Source organism: Jaculus jaculus, chromosome 5, assembly GCF_020740685.1.
Source record: "Jaculus jaculus isolate mJacJac1 chromosome 5, mJacJac1.mat.Y.cur, whole genome shotgun sequence".
In the NCBI taxonomy this organism is placed as follows: domain Eukaryota; kingdom Metazoa; phylum Chordata; class Mammalia; order Rodentia; family Dipodidae; genus Jaculus; species Jaculus jaculus.
In genome coordinates this window covers 140,011,851-140,032,592 of record NC_059106.1, presented here as the reverse complement: position 1 = coordinate 140,032,592, position 20,742 = coordinate 140,011,851, and the positions used below count along the sequence as shown (strand labels likewise).

Sequence of the window (20,742 nt, the reverse complement as noted above, 5' to 3'; positions counted from 1 at the left end):
GACTACTTTATACCTTATTTGTAACACAAATGAAAATAAGTTTGGTTTTGACATTTAAGAGCTATAAACAACACTGCTTAAATAAGACTTCAGAATGGGGAGAGATATAAAACGAGAAAACCACAGAACTAGTTAAGTTTTTGAGGTGCATTACAAAATTGGAAATTGTGAAAATGGCAATGCTATGTATTTTAGATATGCAGAAATCTTTTCTAAATTGTATGTCCTGATTTCACATTTGAACACTCTACATATTTTTTATTGAGTTAAATTTCCTTTATGTCCTATTTATTTGTATTAAAACATCTCATGGGATTTTGCTTAGTTTATTTTTATTCCCTGTATTCTTTACAACAAAATGAGGGAATAAATAATACCCTCAACTTCTTCTTCACAGTGTTTTCTCCTGTATAATGAGCACCCTGACAGTTGCTTTATCTAGTCTAGTTTATGTGATAACTTCCATCACATTCAGTTTTAGAATTTTATTGCTATTTTGTTTCCTCAACATTTTCAGAATAAAGCCTTGATGTGAATGTAAGTTGCCAAGTGAATAGATCCTTTCAATTCATTTGAAATGAAGCAGAGAGTTCCAATTCAAGCAATCTTTTATTCTGTTTACTTTCATTGTGTGTGTGGGGGGGGGATGTGCATGCATGTATGTGCATGTGGAGACTAGACAACAACTTTGGGTGATGTTGTTCTCAGGCTCCATTTACCTTTTCTTTGAGACTGGTATCTCTCATTGGCTTGGGGCTTGCCAGTTAGGCCGGACTAGATGGCAAGTGGTCTCAATGATTTTCCTGTCTCTGTCTCCCCATTGTGGTGCCCAATACTCTACATGGGTACTGGAGAGTCCTCATGCTTGTGTAACAAGCACTTTATTGACTGAGCCATCTCCTCAGCTCTTTCAAGCAATATTAAGTGACTAACATATTAGACCTTTCTCCAAGTAACACTGTCTGATAATTTAGTCACCATTTTCATGTTTTCTCAAGTTCCAATCCCCAATTAACAACAGAAATACAATGATAAGGCATACTTGTGATTCATCAAATATTATCAATATAGGAACCAAATTCTTCAATTAGTTCTTTTGCCCCTAGGAGTTACCCATAAGGTCTCTGGTGCCTCAAGGATGGTAAAAACTTGTAAGATTATGTGTTGAACCTTATCATCTTAAAATATATCAACTCAAAGTAAATTCAACAGCATCAACAATCTGTGGAAGAATTTTCTGGTTTTGAAGGTCTTCACTGATAATTTGTTAAAAATGTATGACAAAAAACATATGTTAGGGCTGGGGGTGGTTTCTCATGCCTTTAATCCCAGCACTCTGAAGGATTGCTGTTAAATTCCAGGCCAGTCTGAGACTACAGTGTGAATTCAGATCAGCATAGGCTGGAGTAAGACCCACCTCAGGGGCCGGGGTAGAAATGCTATTAGGAAATCTGTGGCTCATACCAACTTCTGAAAAGGCATATAAAAGTATGTTTATCAGAAATTATACAATACAGAATTATACAATACAGTCTTCACTCTAATGTAAACCTAAACTATTAAGACTGAAATAAAAGTCAAGTACCAGGTAACTCATTAGTGCAGCACGTGGCACGTCAGTCATAAAAGTCAAGTTTATCTATAGTTAATATTCCAGTATAGTTGTCACATCTGTAAAATTTAGTAATTATTAATTGTAGATCTTAGAAAGCTAACTAAATCCTTAATGACTGATGAAATACAAAATGATTTCAAAATGCTTAATAATCTAAAAGGAATGAGTCATTTAAAATTTAGCCCAAAAGTTTATTTCTAGGCATCACTATTATATAAAATCATTGTAATGTTTGATGAGTATGTCCATACATAAGTAATCTGAAAATATCCAAATTTCAAAACAAAGTTTTACTCTATAGCCGAGGCTCCCTGTAACACTCTAGTAACCTAGACTGGCCTCAAACTCATGATCCTCCTGCCCGTCTCCCAAGTGCTAGGATTATAGCCCATAACTCCTACACAGCCCTCACTCAAAGATTTGTTGGATTCTTTCCATATATTAGACTCTGTCATTAAATGAAGATTAAGTACTGGCTAGAAAATTAACAACTATATCCAAACAAACCACATCTTGGTTAAAAGAAAACAAATTATACTATTTCACCTAGCTTTTCTTAAAAAAAAAAAAGAGCTACTCAATTTCCTTTGTAAACTGCTGCTTAAAATTGATATGTGGTTTATAATTTCACATTAAAGCAATGGTTTTCTAACACATAATCAAAGTGATTTAAATTTGTTTTAACAAAAAAAGTATAAGGATACAAAACTCCAAGGATGTATATTTATGCATTCTATTAACAAGTACTATTTTAAAAACTTTAATTTTCTCTAGTTAAAACCCAAAGAAAAGTATCATAAAAAGCATAAAAAATCAAAATCTAACTTGGTAGCAGTTTAAGTGATGTAAAAATGAAGCAAAAGAAAAACATGATATATTACACATATAAAAATCCCAAGCATGTTATTAACATGAAGGTTAAAAACAATCTAAGTCACACACCTCCTTATGCCAGATAGGCACTACCATGAATCTCAAAATGTATTGAACAAGGTAGGTCTGTGGATGGAGGTTAAAAAATAACTTGGGAGTATTTTGATCACTTACTCAGGCCTTTTGATCCCATGTCGTCAGGGATCTCCTGTAGAGAGTAGTCCCCAGAGAGCAAGCAATAAAAAGATAATCAAAGAAAATAGTTGTCAGTGATGCATGAAATTGGTGCTACAGCAAGAGACAGTTCCAAGACCATTACAGGTGCACAGATCTTACCAAGCATTTCTGTAGACTTCTGAAAGTTTGCAATGAGCTAGCAACTAAATGTAACCTACAACAATGAAAATTCTACCTTAGAAGCTGATTAGGGCTGAGATGTAAAATTTTAGGTCATTTCCTGGTTTCTTACTAGTGAATTTTGTATTATCTACATTTAATGAAGAAGCAGAATAAAGTGGGATGGATGATTCCAGATGATCTAGAATCAATGATTGACAGTACTATACCTAGGAATCAGGTACCCATGGTTTTCCCCCAAAACATTGTTTCAATGTGTGTGTGTGTGTGTGTGTATGTACATGTGTGTGTATTTATGTGTGTGTGTGTGTATGTGTGTGTGTGTATACATATATATTCGATTTTTTGAGATAGGGCCTCACTCTAGCCCAGGCTGACCTGGAATTCAGTGTGTAGTCTCAGAGTGGCCTTGACCTCACAGCGATCCTCCTACCTCTGCCTCCCAAGTGCTGGGATTAAAGGCGTGCTCCACCACATTTGACATGAATGTATTATATTTTTAAAAAATTTTTTTTTATTTATTTGGGGGGGGGAGAAGATAAAAGAATGGGCACACCAGGGCCTCTCATCGCTGCAAATGAACTCCAGACTCATGTACCACTTTGTGCAATTGGCTTTAAGTGGGTACTGGGGAATCAAACTTGGGTTGTTGGGTTTTGCAGGCAAATGCCTTACCCACTGAACCATCTCTCCAGCCCCTATTTTTTTTTTAATATAAACCCTTATTTCACATAATTCTATTTAGTTTTACTTGTTTCAGTGATAAACAGGTAACTTCAAATATGGTTTAACACCTAGGCGCCAGAAAAGTTAAGACTGGCATACAACTTTTAATTTAGGTCTGCTAAATTTGCCCTGGTTAAGACAAATGTAACCTGTTGCAGCTCTTGAAACTGTCTCCATGGTAACAACCAACTGCAGGGCAGTAGGTCCCTCTACATTTATGTGCAGCTGACTGCTGAGTCCACATACTTACGGTCAGCATCACTTGTTTCCTGCTCACTCTGGTCCTTGTTCTTGTAGAAGGGGAATTTTCGGGAAAAGAGGTTCTTTTTACGCTTGTCATTGAATGACTGCTGAAGAAGAGAAGGAGGGGCAAAACAAAGGGATGTCTACTGTCTGTGTGTACAAAGGCCCAGCCTAGCAGGCTGTGGAAGCTGACTCCCATGACCACAGGGTGCAGTGTGTTACTTTGATCACCAAAACTGAATTGCTAATTTTGTAGTTATTTAATTCTAACATTTTGTAAATAAAATACTTATAAATTTTAGAGTATAACTTGGCTTTATCTTAAAATAATAGAATAAATGCTACTTGACAAAAAAGGTAATGAGTAAATCAGATTGCTATTGTAGTATAACTCAAACTAATATTTATTTGAACATACTTTTCTCAGAAAATGTCCAAGTACGATACATTATAGCAAAGGTTTTTTACAACATTTTTATTGAGCAAAAAGATATCTTTTTTGCAAAAAGATATTTTTAATGTTACTTTGCTGCTCAAATATTTTTCATGTATTAAGTAGAAATCACCATTTTACTTTAGTCATCTGCATTTTTCTTTTATGCCTTAATTTGTGGCTACAATGAAGTAACAGAAAAGTACTATTAACCAAGTATACCAAAATAATTATGAAAAATCTGTTTAAATTTTTTAAAAACAACGAATAATTTTTTTGGAAGAGCAAAAAAAGAAAATTAAGTGCTTATGATATGAGCTAAAAAAAAAACTAATCAAGACATACAGAGTTCAGCAAAAGGTTAATTAGTGCTATCATAGTCAAGCAAGAAAAGTCCAGTTTCTCGGCCAACTTGATCATTACAACTAACTTACTTGTTTTAAGATGCATTACACTTGCATATATTAAAAAATATAAAAATAAAGCTGGGCATAGTGATGCATGCCTTTAATCCTAGCATTCGGGAAGCAAAGGTAGGAGGATCGTGGTGAGTTCAAGACCACCCTGAGAATGCATACTAAATTCCAGGTTAGCCTGGGATAGAGTGAGGCCCTACCTCAAAAAACCAAATAAATAAATAAATACAGAACCACATGCAACTCACTGGTATATCTTGGATAGAAAATAAAAATTTTCCACCAACTCTATAAAGACAAGTGAGATTGCTAAGAGTTTATATATAATTGCTATAAGGAAGGCGAACAGTTGATTTATTGCCTTTTACTGAACAACTGTTAGGGACATAAAATTTTCTATGACTGTCTCATTGTACAGATTTGAGACTGTATCATAAAGACACTGAAGAGGAGTACCTCTGCTTGCAATTTTTCTGTCACATGTGTAAGTGGAAATGACCTCACCTATCATGGACACTAAAAATTATTACTGGGGAGATAACACAAAGGGTGTTATTTTGTGTGGTGCTGGGATTAAACCTAAGGCCTTATTATACATGCTAGGCAAGTGCTTCACCACTAAATCACACTACTGGCCCCTAAAGTGAGACATACTAATTTTTCAAGTTTATTCATGTCATAAGATGCTATACCAGACCCTTATCTATAGTTTTGTCTTCTGGGGTTTCATTTAGCTATGATCATCTATGTTCTGAGAATATTAAATGATGCATTTCAGGAACAAACAATTTTTAAATAGCATGCTGATATGAGTAACATGATGGAATCTTACACTATCCGACTCCATCCTGCCCTATATATAAATCACTGCTCTATCTAGTATATCCATCCTTTATGCCCTTACCCCCTTATGAGTGTGCGCTAGCCATCTTGGTTATCATATTGACTACCTTGGTATCACTGTGCTTATGTGAAAGTAAACTTTATTTTACTAACAGTACCACAGTACAAGAGTACAATGATGGCAGTTTTACTGGAGTACATTGTTATAATACTGTGTCTACTTTATCACAGAGGTGTACATGTAAGAAGAAAACCTCAGGGCAGATGGGTTTTAGGCATCCACTAGGGGTCTTGGAATGCATCTCTCAAAGATATGATTTTGAAGTAGTTTAAGCATGTGATGCTGGCAAGTAAGGGGCTAAAATAGAACTTTTAGATCCAATTCTATAACTCAAGTATTTATTTTGAACAGAATATAAAACATGGCTAAACTTTTAATTTTACCTTTTCCTATCAAAAATTCAGGATTAATTACCTTTACGGTTCTTTAGCTGAGCAGGTTTCCTTCCTTCCTTCCTCCCTCCCTTCCTTCCTTTCTTTCTTTTTTGGTCTTTGAAGCAAGGTTCCCAGTCAGATCTGGAACTCACTCTGTAGCCCAGGCTGGCCTCCAACTTGTACAGTGATCCTCCTACCTCAGTCTCCTGACTTTTGTGGCATTAAAGGAGTACACCACCATGCCTGGCTTTCAATCTTAAATTTTGAAGACTTTGAGGGACAAAATAAAAAGGAACTATATGCAGAATTTAAAATTTAAGTTGATGGGTTGAGGAGATGGCTAAGCAGTCAAGGTGTTTGCTTGCAAAGCTTGCCAGCCTTGGCTCAATTCCCCAGCACCCATGTAAAGCCAGATGCACAAAGTAGTGCATGCATTTGGAGTTCATTTGCAGCAGCAAGAGGCCCTACCATGGCCTCCCCTGGTAACCCTGCACCTAATTAAATAAGCAAATACTTTAAAAATTTGGTTGATGAGAAAAAGAATTGTGGAGAAATTTAGTTTTATAACTCTTATAAACAGTCAAGTAACATTATATGAATAAAAATTGTTTAAATGCAAATTTTAGGAAGAGAAAACTTAAGTTTTAGTAAAAAATTATGGTAATCTAATTTAGAAATGTTTTAAATCTTTCTTTCTCAGAAGAATCACTGGCTTTGAGTTTAGTAACAACTTTTATAGTATCTGACAAATTGTTAATTTTTTAAATAAAAGATTATTTATCTCTTTTACTGCATTTATAGTGGTCAGAGTCAGATTCCCAGCACACAACCAAAAGAAATATGAAGTTTAAAATGTTTTGATTCATGTTATCTCTGCAGTTATCCAAAATGAGATATCATAAAGATATCATACACAGGATACAAAGAAATGCTTGTTAGTTAATAAATGTATTATTTAAAATAATCCAGATGAAGAATTTATTAAAAGTGCAATTAAAAATAGCACAAGCAAACAAGACAAGAAGGTGTAGGAAAACAAAACTGAAAAGACCTGTTCAGTTTTACTACATTTTCAATTAAAAATACTGTGTTTAATTATTTATTATCATTAATGCATGTTGTAAGAATGCAAGAAATATAAAAATTGATAAAATATCACAATTTCATGGTACATAAATACAAATATATGATTTCTATATGTATTATTTAAAAATAGTCAAATAAATGTTGCAAATGTTAATGAGAAACTGAAATGTTAAGTCTGTAGTGAAAGGAAAGCCCACGAATCACCGTGTAAGGAAGGAAAAGATGAGGAGGAGTAGCAAATACTACAGAGAAATGCAGTTCTGTGTCAATGGCAAGCGTATTTTTACCCCACTCAGTATCATGCATACTTTTGGTGCTGTGTTAGGACACAGTGATTGTGTACAAGGTTGGTTACAGTCAAGAAGACTAAGATTTAAATGCTTCATTAATTCAGTTAACTCCTTATAGTATGAAAGAAAAGTTACAACATGCAACCTCTTTTTATTCACTGATGGCTTACTGTCGTGAATTAAAGGCACATATAAAGCAAGTATAAAAAACACTGTACATATTTGAAATCCTGAATATTTACTTGGGATTTTTTTCCCTAATAAAAATTTCTACTTGAAATATTGCATCAAATTATGCTATGTAATTTTGTATTTTCTGAAAGCTACAATTTAAGAAATTTATCATTTCCAAACATGAATATATCATATAACTTACTAAGATTTAATTTCTAGACCAAACATCAAATTTAAAAATTTTAAGCTTTAAGTATGAGTGCTTAGTGATAACTGAGATGTGAGAGAGTAAATTTACCTGCTGAAGTTTTCACATTCATTTCAAATAAAAAAGCTTATAAAATTCTGCTTGAGATTGAAAAAAATCCCAAAGACATAAACCATTTCTGTGAAAGAGATTTCAATACAATATTTGCCCACTCTTTCTTCCAGCTTAGTCTGACAATATTCCATTGCAGGGAGTTCAGGATAACTAAGAAATGTATACACAGTACAACACAGCTGATACTATCTTTCTTATCTCTCTAACCCCCTAGTTTTTACATTCAAGCAGAAACATACATTCCATGATTTCACTTACAATAACTTGTAAACATACTTTATGAGTTATTTAATGATATACTGAGGGAATAGAAAATCATTATTAAACTAGATGTCACAATGAATGAATGCTGGCAATACAAGTCTTACAGGCATGCACCAATAAGCCCACTAAAAAGACTCTAATTAAACACTCAAATGAGGGCTGGAGAGATGGCTTAGTGGTTATGGCATTTGCCTGCAAAGCCTAAGGGCCCAGGTTTGACTCACCAGAACCCACATAGCCAGATGCACAAGGTGACAAATGCACAAAGGTGGCACACACATCTGGTGTTCAACTGTAGTTGCTAGAGGCCCTGGTGCGCCAACTATTCTTTTCTTTCTCTCTCTCCCCTCCCACTCCCTCCCTCATAAAAAACATTCAAATAAAGGCTGAATCCATTTCATTTATAAAAATAATCATAACAAAGTGTGTTACTAAGAATGTATCAAATTACAGTATAATTTGGAAAGGCCTTTGAAATGTGCACTATAATAAATGCTTACTACTATTTAATCTATAGCAAGAGCTGTTCATAGTTAATCCTTATGGCAAAACTTTTCTCATTTTACCAATGTAGGAATTAAAATTATGTACAAGTCTATTACTGTCAATTATTAATTTTTATAAATAAAGATTTCATATACTCACCCCTTTATCTCCTCTTGTTTTAGAATTGAACTTGACCGTTTTTAACCGGGCCCTTTCTTTCTTTTCAACTCTGTCAAAGAATAGGAGGCTATTTATTTGGTGCTAGGGATTGAGCCTTAGGCTTTGCATGTTCTCCAGAGTATGTTCTCTACTATTGAGCCCTTGCTCCCAGAACATATTTCTCCTTCACTGTTTTGTTCATAAATATTTTTGTTTATTTACAGGAGAGGGGGGAGGGAGGGAGAGAGAAATGAGAGACAGAAAGGGTGCACCAGGGACTCTTGCAACTGCAAATAAACTCAAGATGCACATGCCACTTTGTGATTCTGGTTTATATGGATCCTGGGGAATTGAACCTGGCTCCTTTGGTTTTGCAGGCAAGTGCCTTAACCACTAAGCCATCTCTCCAGCCCCTTTCACAATGTTGAAAAGGTCACTATGCTGACTTGAACTCAAGACCTTGTCTCAGTTTCCTGAGTAGCTTTATAGCTATGTACCACTATGCCTGAATAGAATGTTGTTATTATTATTATTTTGGTTTTTCAAGGTAGGGTCTCACTCTGGTCCAGGCTGACCTGGAATTAATAACTACGTAGTCTCAGGGTGACCTCAAACTCATGGTGATCTTCCTACCTCTGCCTCCTGAGTGTTGGGATTAAAGGCGTGCACCACCACACCCGGCCAAATGTTATTATTTTAAATATCCTATTTCTCTGTGTGTGTGTGTGTGCGTGTGTGTGCGTGTGTGAGAGAGAGAGAGAGAGAGAGAGAGAGAGACAAAGCGAGCAAGCGCGCGCGAGAGCCCAAGTGTGTGTGTGTATGTGAGAGAAAATGAATGTGGGTGCACACCAAGGCCTCTAGCCATTGCAAACGAACTCCAGACACACATGCCACCTTGTGCATCTGGCTTACATGGGTCTTGGGGAACTGAACCTGGGTCTTTTGGCTTTGTGGACAAGTGCCTTAACTGCTAAGCCATCTCTCCAGCCAAATGTTATTTTGGTTTTTTGAGGTAGGGTTTCACTCTGGCCCAGGCTGACCTGGAACTCATTATGTAATCTCAGGGTGGCCTCAAACTTATGGCAATCAACCTACCTTTGCCTCCCAAGTGCTGGGATTAAAGGCGTGCGCCACCACGCCCGGCTACCGAATGTTATTTTTAAAGTAAGCTAAATATATCTAAGAGTCTTACTAAATATCACTAGATCTTTTATTTTTATTTTTCCTGAGGTACTGTCTTACTCTAGCCCAGGGTGACCTGGAATTCACTACAGAGTCTCAGGGTGGCCTTGAACTCACAGCAATCCTCCTACCTCTGCCTCCTGAGTGCTGGGATTAAAGGCTTATGCCATCACGCCCGACTTAGAACTATCTTTTTCATGGGTAATTATATAAAGCTTTTAGGCACCACCTATATTTATATTCTGAAATTGATAAAACTTACTGAAAAATGAAATATAGGGTTCCTTTTGTTATGAAACACAAAAACACTTATGAAGCACTGAACTACAGTATCTAAGTGTATACTTATATATGCATTCAATTCCATAATTACATTGGAAATATTGTGAGAATCATTTGAGTTCAGCAACTTTATTGGTTTGTTTCTTTCACTTTAAAAAAATTAGCTGAACACAGCTCCCATATAATAAAGTCAAATTTGAAGGACAAAGCAATGTGGCAAAATTTAACAACTGTGAATGTGTTGTGTATTATTCTTGTTTTTATTTTTGATGTAGGGTCTTCCTCTAGTCCAGGCTCACCTGGAATTCACTCTGTACTTTCAGGGTGGTCTTGATATTCTTGTTTTTTGTTTTTTTTTTCCGAGGTAGGGTCTCACTCGAGCCCAGGCTGACCTGGAATTCACTATGGAGTCTCTGGGTGGCCTCCAACTCACGACGATCCTCCTACCTCTGCCTCCCAAGTGCTGGGATTAAAGGCGTGCGCCACCACGCCCAGCTATTCTTATATTTTTAAAAGATATATTTTATTTATTTATTGATCTGAGAGGGAGAGAGGGAGGGAGGGAGGGAGGGAGGGACATGCACACGCACGACAGAGAGAAAAGGAGGGAGGGAGAGAATGGGCGCGCCAGGGCCTCCAGCCACTGCACACGAATTCCAGATGTATGCACCCCCTTGTGCATCTAGCCTACATGGATCCTGGAGAGTTGAACCGGGATCCTTTGGCTTTGCAGGCAAACGCCTTAGCTGCTAAGCCATCTCTCCAGCCTATTCTTTTATTTATTTATTTTTTTAATGTACCTTTCTTCAGCTCTGTAATGTAAAAACAACAACAACAACAAAAAACAAGATGGCAAAATATTAAGCTAAACTTCAATAATACATGTGCATAAATCTATAATATACAAAGTTTAAGAGTTTTAAAGTATTTGTTGAATAACCTTTACCTACTTGAAGGTGAAAGAGGTATATTACATTGGTAATAATAGGTTGATTGGATCTGGAGGCTTTTAGAAATCTGAATTTTCAATATTGTTCAATGTGTTAACTGGGCTGAAGAGATGGCTCATCAGGTAAAAGTGCTTGCTTATAAAACTGCCAGCCTGTGTTTGATTCCTCAGTACCCATGTAAAGCCAGGTGTATAAAGTGGCACATGTGCATCTGGAGTTCATTTGCAGTAGCAAGAGACCCTGGCTCACTCACAATGCTTGCTTGCTCTCAAAATAAAGTATACTATCTCTTTACCAACATCTTCTCATCCTTTTTACTTCTACACCCTGAAAGCCTCCACTGTACTTTGTATTAGACTATTTTGATTTCACATAAAAGTGAAATATAGCTGGAGTCATGGCTTAGCAGTTCAGACACTTGCCTGTGAAACTAAGGACCAAGGTTCAACAACCTAGTACCCATGTAAGCCAGATGCACATGGTACCACATGTGTCTAGAGTTCGTTTGCAGTGGTTGACGGCCTTAACATGACCATTCTCTCTCTCTCAAAATATTAAATAAAAAAGCTAAATGAAATGATATCTGGCCATGTTTTGTGAGTCCCACTTAGTACTATGATCTCCAGGTCTATCTATGTTGCACAGTAAAAGAAATTTAAAGAAACAGTAATGTTTTATGTTACTTATGCTCTACTTTGAAGGGGTGGGAAAAACAAACAATTTACCTGCGTTTGCTGGGGATCACTCCAACTTCATCACTTTCACCATCCGGTGTAACCTGTCTGGCTTGCCACCATTCATCATCAGAGGCATTAACAACATGGAGAATATCCCCAAATTTGAAGTTCAATCCTTGGCTGGGAAGGCCACTGTCTTTAGTTTTGTCATAATCAAAAAGGGCTCTAGACTCAGAAGAAAAAAGTTTATAATTATTTGTCACAGTAGTATTAATCAATTTTAAATTAACATAGGATTTTAGAAGTATATATGTATTTGATAGATGAATAAAGTAGGCAAAATAATGTTAAGTTCAATTATTTACTATACCTAAGACAATGAGACAAAAAAGTAATTGTAAAACCACCTTGACATGGAAATAGTTTGTTGTAAGGTACATTACATACTGCTTTAAATATTTCAGGATAAAGTGCTTCCTTCTTTGTTTGATATAAGCTCTTACTATGTAGCCCAGGCTGGCCTCAAACTCAATGATTCTCCTGCGTTAGCCTCCTAAGTGCTGGGATTATAGCTGTGTAACACCATGTTTGGCTTTTCTTTCCCCTTTTAAAGTGACTCCTACAAAATTAAAGATAACACAGGTGACTCATTATACTTCTATTGGGACAATGGTACAAATGAATTAGCAGGTGCTTTGGAATGAGACTGAGGAAGAGTTTTAATGCCAGATCCACTATTTACTAGGATCTTATAGTTTTGGTTTGTTTTACTTTGGGCAATTTCTTTGGTACCTGTAGTTTCTTCTTACCTATCAAAGGGACTAGGAATGCATGGTAAGGTTGTTCTGAGGATTAAATCAAATTTAGTAAAGTGTGCAAGCAAAAATTTAAAAATACTTCTGGGACAGAGGGGAAGAGTGTCAAACACTCCAAAGGGAAGCCTCATGGTCAGCATGGCCACAACTTATCCCAACATAAGGCACAAATGCTGACAAAGCCACATAGCTCTGCCCCGATCCCTAAGAGTATTCCTAAAGAGCCACAGTGGCCTTCAAATGTGGTTATTTATGGGCTGGAGAGATGGTTTAGTAGTTAATGTGCTTGCCTGCAAAGCCTAAGGACTCATGTTCAACTTTGCAGAACCCACATAAGCCAGACACACAAGGTGATGCATATGACTGGAGTTCAATTTCAATGGCTGAGGCCCTAGCATACCAATTTCCTTCTCTCTTTCTTTCTTCCTTTCTCTCTCTGTTTTTCTCCCCCTCTCTCACACACACAAAGAAAAGAAAAAAATGCATATTTAATTAAATTTTGGTTGCCTACTTGGTTTCAAACACACAGAAAGAAAAGTATAGCCAGAAAGTATGCATTAAAAGTTTTAGCTCAGGGAATTTCCCTTAATCCCAAGATTAAATGACAAAATGAACAATACAAGACAGTATGGCATTACATGTACTTGTGGTGACTCACAGCGACACCTATACCATTACTGGCATTAAATGCCATGTATGTATTATTGGTAATTCCGCTAATGTCTCTCCTGCTTAACAAAATTTACAAAAGCAGGTTCAGACCATGTCAGACACCACCATGCCATTAGGTGAACAGCTTTGGAAGTGGATTTCAAAATCTTTATGGTAGAAGACTATCACCTTCTAAGTAGTAGACTCTTAATCCAAGAGGAGTCCCTGCCCCCCAACAAATAGGCATGAAAAAAGAATATGATTGGTATGCTAATTTCCAATTGCCATATAAGAGAAGAGATTATACTTAAAAAATATAATATTGAGGTTCTTTTCTGTAGTTTTTGATTGTTTATAATTCTTAGGGTCATTACAAATGTGTTCCCCTTGATGCTAGAACTCAGCCCTAGGGCCTTGCCTTTATGTGCTATCCCACTGAGCACCAGCCTTTTGCTATACTCTCGAGAAAGCTTATTTCGACATAAGAATTTTTTGTTTAAGATGTATATTAAATAACTGATAAGAAACAGTATTTTCTGTTTTAAAATTTTTTAAACATTCTTAGCATTTGGCAGTTGCCACATTAAATTAAAGTAGCTTTTCCAAACATTTGGCAGTTGATAAAGTCATCTGTTGTTAGTTTTCACCACTGATACTGACTCTAAGATGTCTGTTAATTCTAGTTTTTCAAACAAATATGAGTAACTGGCAAAATAATCACTATGTTGATTTAGTCTTAAAGAGCCTACAGCTATGAATCCAGTCTGTCGGTCAAATTCATGTCAAAGTAGACCATAGCTCTTTATGTTTACATCTTTTTATTTGTTATTTTAGAGAAACTATAGATTTGTTTTCATTTAAGAATTGCACTGTATGTGCTGGAAAGATGACTCAGGTTATCCACATGCCATTCGACCTACCAGTTGACCCAAAAGTGGTCCTCTCACCTTGCACACATAGGAAGACACACATACACAGGTAAATAAATAATAATAATAACTTTTTAAAAGGTAGATTACAAGCTGGGAGTAGTGACTGAGACCCTACCTCAAAAAAAAAAAAAATACCACATCAAAAGTTGCTATTAACTGGGCATGGTGGCACCACACCTTTAATCCCAGCACTCAGGAGGCAGAGGTACAAGAACCACTGTGACAGCGTGAGTTGCAGGTTACCCTGGGCTAATGTGAGACCCTCCTTGGGGGGAGGGGAAGAGTTGCTGTTGGATTAAACTAAAAAAAAACAAAACATTTTTGGGTTTTTTTTGTTTGTATTCTTTATCATGAACTATGTTGACCTGGCTCACCAAGGACTCATGGACTCAAGCAATCCTCTTGCCTATTCCTCCTGGGTAGCTAGACCTTCAGGTGTATCTCACCATACCCAGGAACATTTTTTTTAAGGTTTACAGAGATTTTATTAGAATACAAAGAGAATTTAAAGCACTTAAGAGAAGAGGAGAAAGTACAGGGAGCTCCTGCCCATAAGAAGACATGAGTGAGGTAAAGCCCACATAGAGTGCCAAACTGAGGTCTTTTAGAAGTTCTGAATAGGAGCTCAACAAGCAGCCCTGAAGCCAAGGGGATCAAATTTAATTCTTCCAGAAATCTTGAACCTCCAGCAAAAGGGAGCTCCTTTCTGGGGAAGGACTTAGTCTGAATTTAAGGAAAAACAATCTAGGAAGGGAGGGAACTCCTTTAGGAGAAGCCAGATCTTTCACTGACTTCAAAGTGGAGACTACCAAGACAGGCTCAAGGGCATACTGCACTTTTATTCCTGAGCCCTGTCACTCCTACTAAACTACCCCAGTCCCTTCTCTGAAGAAGTAACCCTAGTTACCATTAAGGAACTGGAGCAACAGCAGATCTAGCATCTTGGAGTTGAGTAGGATGATCAGGTATGGCAAGGAGGGAACCTCTCCAGTGAGCCTGTCTAAGGGACTAAAGTGCACTGGTGTGATACAGGTAGGTAATCCTAGATAAAGACACTGGGGAGGGATAAAAGCAAAAGGAAGTAGGCACTGAGAAAGTAGGCACCAAGAAAATGGAGGTCTTTAAGAGCCCCATTCTTGTTGACTTTAAGGCTTTGGAGGGCAATCAAGGGACCCAAGTTGATTGAGTTAAACTGTGGGCTGACTATAAATGAAAGAAGATAGAGCAGTGTGTGGTGGCGCACTTGGGAGGCAGAGGTAGGAGGATTGCCACGAGTTCGAGGCCACCTTACATATATATTGCTACATTAATTTTATGTTACACAAAAATCTTTGCATTTTCAGAAGTGTTTAAAAACACATATAAAAGTTTCTTAAATAGATATTCTTTGCTGAGGCTATTAACATTTTAAGCTAGTATTGTTATATTCCCATTTTGCTATTATGTAAACTGTTAAGGTAATTAAATGCTACTCAAATGGGAATGTCCTATTTTAAGAATATAGAAGTAAATCTAAGGGTGGAATGTTATTGCAAGCTGTAGTCACTACTAAAACATCAACCTAAGAAATTTCTACCACATTCTGTCTCTAAAAATAAAGTATTTTTAAAAAATCATGGGCTCTTGGATTCAATTTTTTTCCTAAAAAGTCAGATTTACAAGGTGGCACATGTACCTGGAGTTTGTTTGCAGTGTCTAGAGGCCCTGACACATCTTTTTCTCTCTTTTAAATAAATGAAAATTTTTTTAAAAAAATTAAAAATAAGGATATAATAATATCAAGACTTTTAATTTTTTTCAATGGTTTACAATATATTTTTCCATAGTAAAACTAAGTAAGTCATAGCAAAAAACCTAAAAGAAGTCGTATGCATAAGCTATTAAAGGATATTATAATTAGAAGTAAGACTTACCGGACATAGAGAGATCGCTTCTGGCTAGTTCGTAGAGAACCTGACCCTGAACTAATGCTACTATTCATCATCTGCTCCCGTAAATCATGTATTTTAGCTTCAAAACGACTGTACTCTGATGGAAGTAAAAGAGAAACAAGTTAAATCACAAAAAATAAATTACTTAAGATGTATGCTGTCTTAAAATTGGTGAAACAGGGCTTGAATCTTAAACAGTAATTTGTGTAAGGTTTTGCCCAACATGAGAAGTTGAAAAATTAACAACTTTTCTACTGTACCACAAAGTAGAGCTGGGTGTTATAATTTTCCTTTTTAAATCACATTTAATTAAAAGACAATTTCATGAAGCAAACTGCAGTAGACATCTTACATTACTTTCTAACCTACGTGTAAATTTCAAAAAGGAAAGAAAACAAATCAGGATTTATTCCAGATTTACAGTAAAGACAGAAAACTATAATAATTAATGTTACATACTTGACAGACATTTTCCCTTAAGAGAACCAGTTAATCTTACATTAAATATGGAACTTGTGCAGAGCCAATATGGGAAAACATACCTTAATAAACTGATAAATGAATTAAAGTTATTTGAATTCTTTTTATGATTTATAAATTGTCAAAATGCCAACAGAAGACACAAAAAAGCATTATCCTTTGTATTTAGAGTTAATAAAACTAAAGACTTAAGGTCCTTTAAGTCTTAAATATTATTTTCCTCATGTTTAGAAACTAAGGTATCAAAGTTCAAAGTATAAAAATAAGCCAAAAAATTTATAGTGGCTTTATGGAATACTAATAGGCAAGCCAGTTCCTGAAAGATAAAAAGTTAATTCTACTGAAAGTTTACTTCTTTGCTCTGTGTGTGTATGTGTGTGCATAAGCGCGCGCACGTGTATGTAGATGTATATCAGATTGTTGATAAAGCAGGAAAGCCTTCAGTAAAGATACTAATTGCAAGAAAATTCATTTTTTATTTCTTAAAATCACCAGCTCACTGTTAATCTTGAATTTGTGTTTTTGGCCCTAATCAAAGTTGTATTTTGTTGATGTGAAATACTTTTAAATGCTTTATAATAAAAATACATCTGTGAAAATATGTTGCAACAATATATGAAGCTATAATGTCATTGTTTAATAAACAGAAGATAGTTAACTAGCAATACAGCAGGTAAACAAGTTTTCAAATACTCAAAACATCCCTTAAATTTTACTTCTAGTTATTCTCACTGCAAATGTCAGTCCTTTCCCTGCCCATCTAAGCCCTATGTATCTTTAGGTAGCTAGCTCAGCTCCAGTAGTACTCCAGCATCTTTTATCATGTCTTTATTTGATCACACTTTTATTGAATTTCTAAAGCAAGTAATTTCTAAGTAGCTCTGTAGCTATTTACTTGTGATTATTAGGTAGCCGTAACTTATCTGAGGTAAAAAGAATACAGCACACAGACACATTGCCAGACTAAGTACTCTTCACAACATTCCCAGGGAAAAGCCCCTCGATTTTCAAAGCATAAAGTCTCTGAGTAAATCCTAACATTACCAACTCTGAGCCTTCATCACAGGTAAACAGAGAATTTTGCTACAAATTTCAAAGGCTACAGTAAGGTTTGAACAATAAGCAAACAGGGGCCTACGTAAGATATGATTATAAAGTTAATTGTCATAAAGGAAAAAATATCAGAGTGCCACGAGAAGCTAGACATGTATAGAATTAGGAACAACCTGGAATAGTACAAGGCTTGAAAGAAGATCTGTATGTTAAGAGCATAAGGAACAAAGAAAAGAATAAAAGGCATGCAGTAAATCCATGTTTGCTGTATTACACAAATTACAAAAGGCCTTTGCAATTCTATTAAAACACTTGGATTTTATTCACAATATAATGGGGAATATTTTAAACAACTCAATTTTTTTATTCAAAGAGATCATTTTGGCTGATGAATAAAGAATGAATTGAAAATTAAAGTGAGGACATCTGTGAGAGGTTATTAGAGTAGTTCAGGTAAGAGATGATGGTGGCTTTGGCAAGGCCAATAGCTGTGACTGAATGTGTGAAAGGAGAGGGAGTCAAAGTCCTAGGCTTTTGCCTTAAGCATGAACAGATGTTCCATTTTCTGAAATAGCAATATGGGGAGAAATCAAACAGGAGATTTTTGGAAAGAGGAAAATACATACAAGAAAACTGTATACCCACTCTGAATTAGAAGACACATACCAAACAGTAGCTATTTGAACACTGAAAGAAAGAAGCATATAAATTCTCTTTTGATACAAAATGGCTTTTTACCAAGACTAGAATAGTACTGAATATGATTAGACAAAGAGAAGTACCAAAATCCCAAGAAAGCACAGAACCCTCAAACATAATAGTATAAGCACAATAAAAAAGAATCTGAGAGGGAAATCCCTGGGCACATTAAATAACTCCTGGAGAAAACCAATCTGTCGGCCAGTGTACCTAGTAGATATAGAGGCACACTAGATTTAGGTAAGAGCCACTAGCTATGAAACTGGTGATTTTTTCCACTAGAACAATCCTTCCTTCTCCTAACAACTAAACTTTATCCCCTCATAACTTTTTAAAATTCAAACCATTACTTTTTGATACACATTACAGTATATCTAACTTTTGGCCATTCCTAGTCTACTTGTCTTATAGTATGCTTTTTCAAAATAAAGATAGTTCTTTTAAGAAAAGTCTCTGTGACTTTTTCGGCTGGAGCCGCCATCTTCCAGTAATTTGCCAAGATGACAAACACAAAGGGAAAGAAGAGAGGCACCCGGTACATGTTCTCTAGGCCTTTCAGAAAACATGGAGTTGTTCCATTGGCCACGTATATGCGAATCTACAAGAAGGGTGATATTGTAGACATAAAGGGAATGGGTACTGTCCAAAAAAGAATGCCTCATAAATGTTACCATGGGAAGACTGGAAGAGTCTACAATGTCACTCAGCATGCTGTTGGCATTGCTGTGAACAAGCAAGTCAAGGGCAAGATTCTTGCCAAGAGAATTAATGTGCGTTTCGAGCATATTAAGCACTGTAAGAGCTGAGACAGCTTCCTGAAACGGGTGAAGGAAAATGACCAGAAGAAGAAGGAGGCCAAAGAGAAGGGAACCTGGGTGCAGCTGAAGTGGCAGCCCGCTCCGCCCAGAGAGGCGCACTTTGTGAGGACTAATGGAAAAGAGCCAGAGCTGCTGGAGCCTATTCCCTATGAGTTCATGGCTTAATAGATGTCCTAAATGAATCAGACCTAGATTGTCAAAATGCTTTTCTTCATTAAAGTATGGTGTCCTCACTTACTCAAAAAAATGTCTCTGTGAATGTATTGAGTTAACATTTTCAAACATTGATTCTCTTCCTTTTAATTTTTATTTTGTTTACATTTCCTACTCTAACCCTTATTGGGTTTCAACAGTCAGTATCTTTGGGTTTGTCTTTCAATTTCACTAATTAGTTTGGCTTTATCTTTCCTGGGTTTAGGTAGATCTAAGCTAATTTTTCCTGGTTGTTGAGCCATCTTTCCCTGCCATTTCATTTTTACTTTGTAGTCTTTCAAAGAGAATGTCACCTTGTGTCAATATTTTTTTGTGTATGTATGCACAAGTGCACCTAATTTGTTGCCATGCTCTGCTGCAAGCAGCTTTAACCATGGAGCCACCTTCCCAGTTCTAAAATAGCTACTTTTAAATTACTTATTACAGAATCAATTTTCCTGGGACAAATACTTGCAGAAAGTTTGGAAGAACAGGGGGAATTGGAATCACAGATTATTTTCACAAGCTTTAAAAGTTAAGACTCAATTTTGCTCAATGGATAAAAGTGCCTATAGCACAACTTTATGACTTGCTTTTAGATCCCTAGAGCCCATACACAAGTTGGTGGGCTTCTGTAATCTCAGTAGGCCTATGGCCACAATGTAGGCATAGACTGCAGAACTTCCTGAAAGCTCCTAAATGGAGTGGTGAACAACATCGAGACCTTTCCACAAATGAGGCGGAAGGAACCACACAAAGGCTGTTCTCTAACCACCACATGCATGCACACATGTGCGCCTTACCACACACCCCTCCTACACAAATAAATGAAATACACCCAAAAGTCTGCCACCTTGTCTGATTCTCTGCTCTACATAAAATGTTACCTCTATTCTATAACCCAAATCACATCATGATGGTGCCTGCTTTGGTCTGCTCTTACAATTCTCATAAAACATGTCATAAAAAATAAAGGATAATGTTTTCAATACTGTAAAAATGAGCTGCTCACTTTCAGGAATTAACATTTTATGTCCTATCATTCTAAGTTGTGCTGCTCTGAGCTTTGCAACAACCCCTGTTCACTCTCTTCTCTCCACGGTGCTGCTGCCAGATCTCGTCTGGTTAAGTCGCCTTTGCCTACATTTTGTTGTACAGGTAATATATCTGTCGTCAGTTTTCCTAACCATAAGGTGGAGGTGTATGTATTTTATTTTCCTTGTTGATTTTGTATACTTTCTGAGGATCAGCTACTGACTTACTCTTTAATATATATATATAATTTAATTTATTTGAGAGAGAGAGAAAGAAGCAGAGAAAGAGAAAGAGACAGAGAATGGTGTGCCAGGGCCTCCAGC

General features: G+C 36.3%; 1 protein-coding gene and 1 pseudogene across 20 annotated transcripts in view; one reads left to right on the top strand and one right to left on the bottom strand.

Moving 5' to 3' along the window:
- The window catches only part of Dlg1 (discs large MAGUK scaffold protein 1), a 202,905-nt gene that overhangs the window by 37,244 nt on the left and 144,919 nt on the right, over positions 1–20,742 (bottom strand). For 9 of the 20 annotated variants that reach the window (XM_045151324.1, XM_045151322.1, XM_045151327.1 and 6 more), the window contains 4 exons: positions 16,125–16,239; positions 11,862–12,038; positions 8,723–8,792; positions 3,822–3,921 (listed from right to left, as the gene is read on the bottom strand). In XM_045151324.1, the coding sequence (XP_045007259.1) occupies positions 3,822–3,921; positions 8,723–8,792; positions 11,862–12,038; positions 16,125–16,239 (462 nt within the window). Of the gene's footprint in view, positions 1–2,662; positions 2,697–3,821; positions 3,922–8,722; positions 8,793–11,861; positions 12,039–16,124; positions 16,240–20,742 lie in introns of all 20 variants that reach the window. The other 11 variants (XM_045151329.1, XM_004654353.2, XM_045151332.1 and 8 more) reach the window with 2 other exon arrangements.
- LOC123460950 lies at positions 18,848–19,429 on the top strand (annotated as a pseudogene).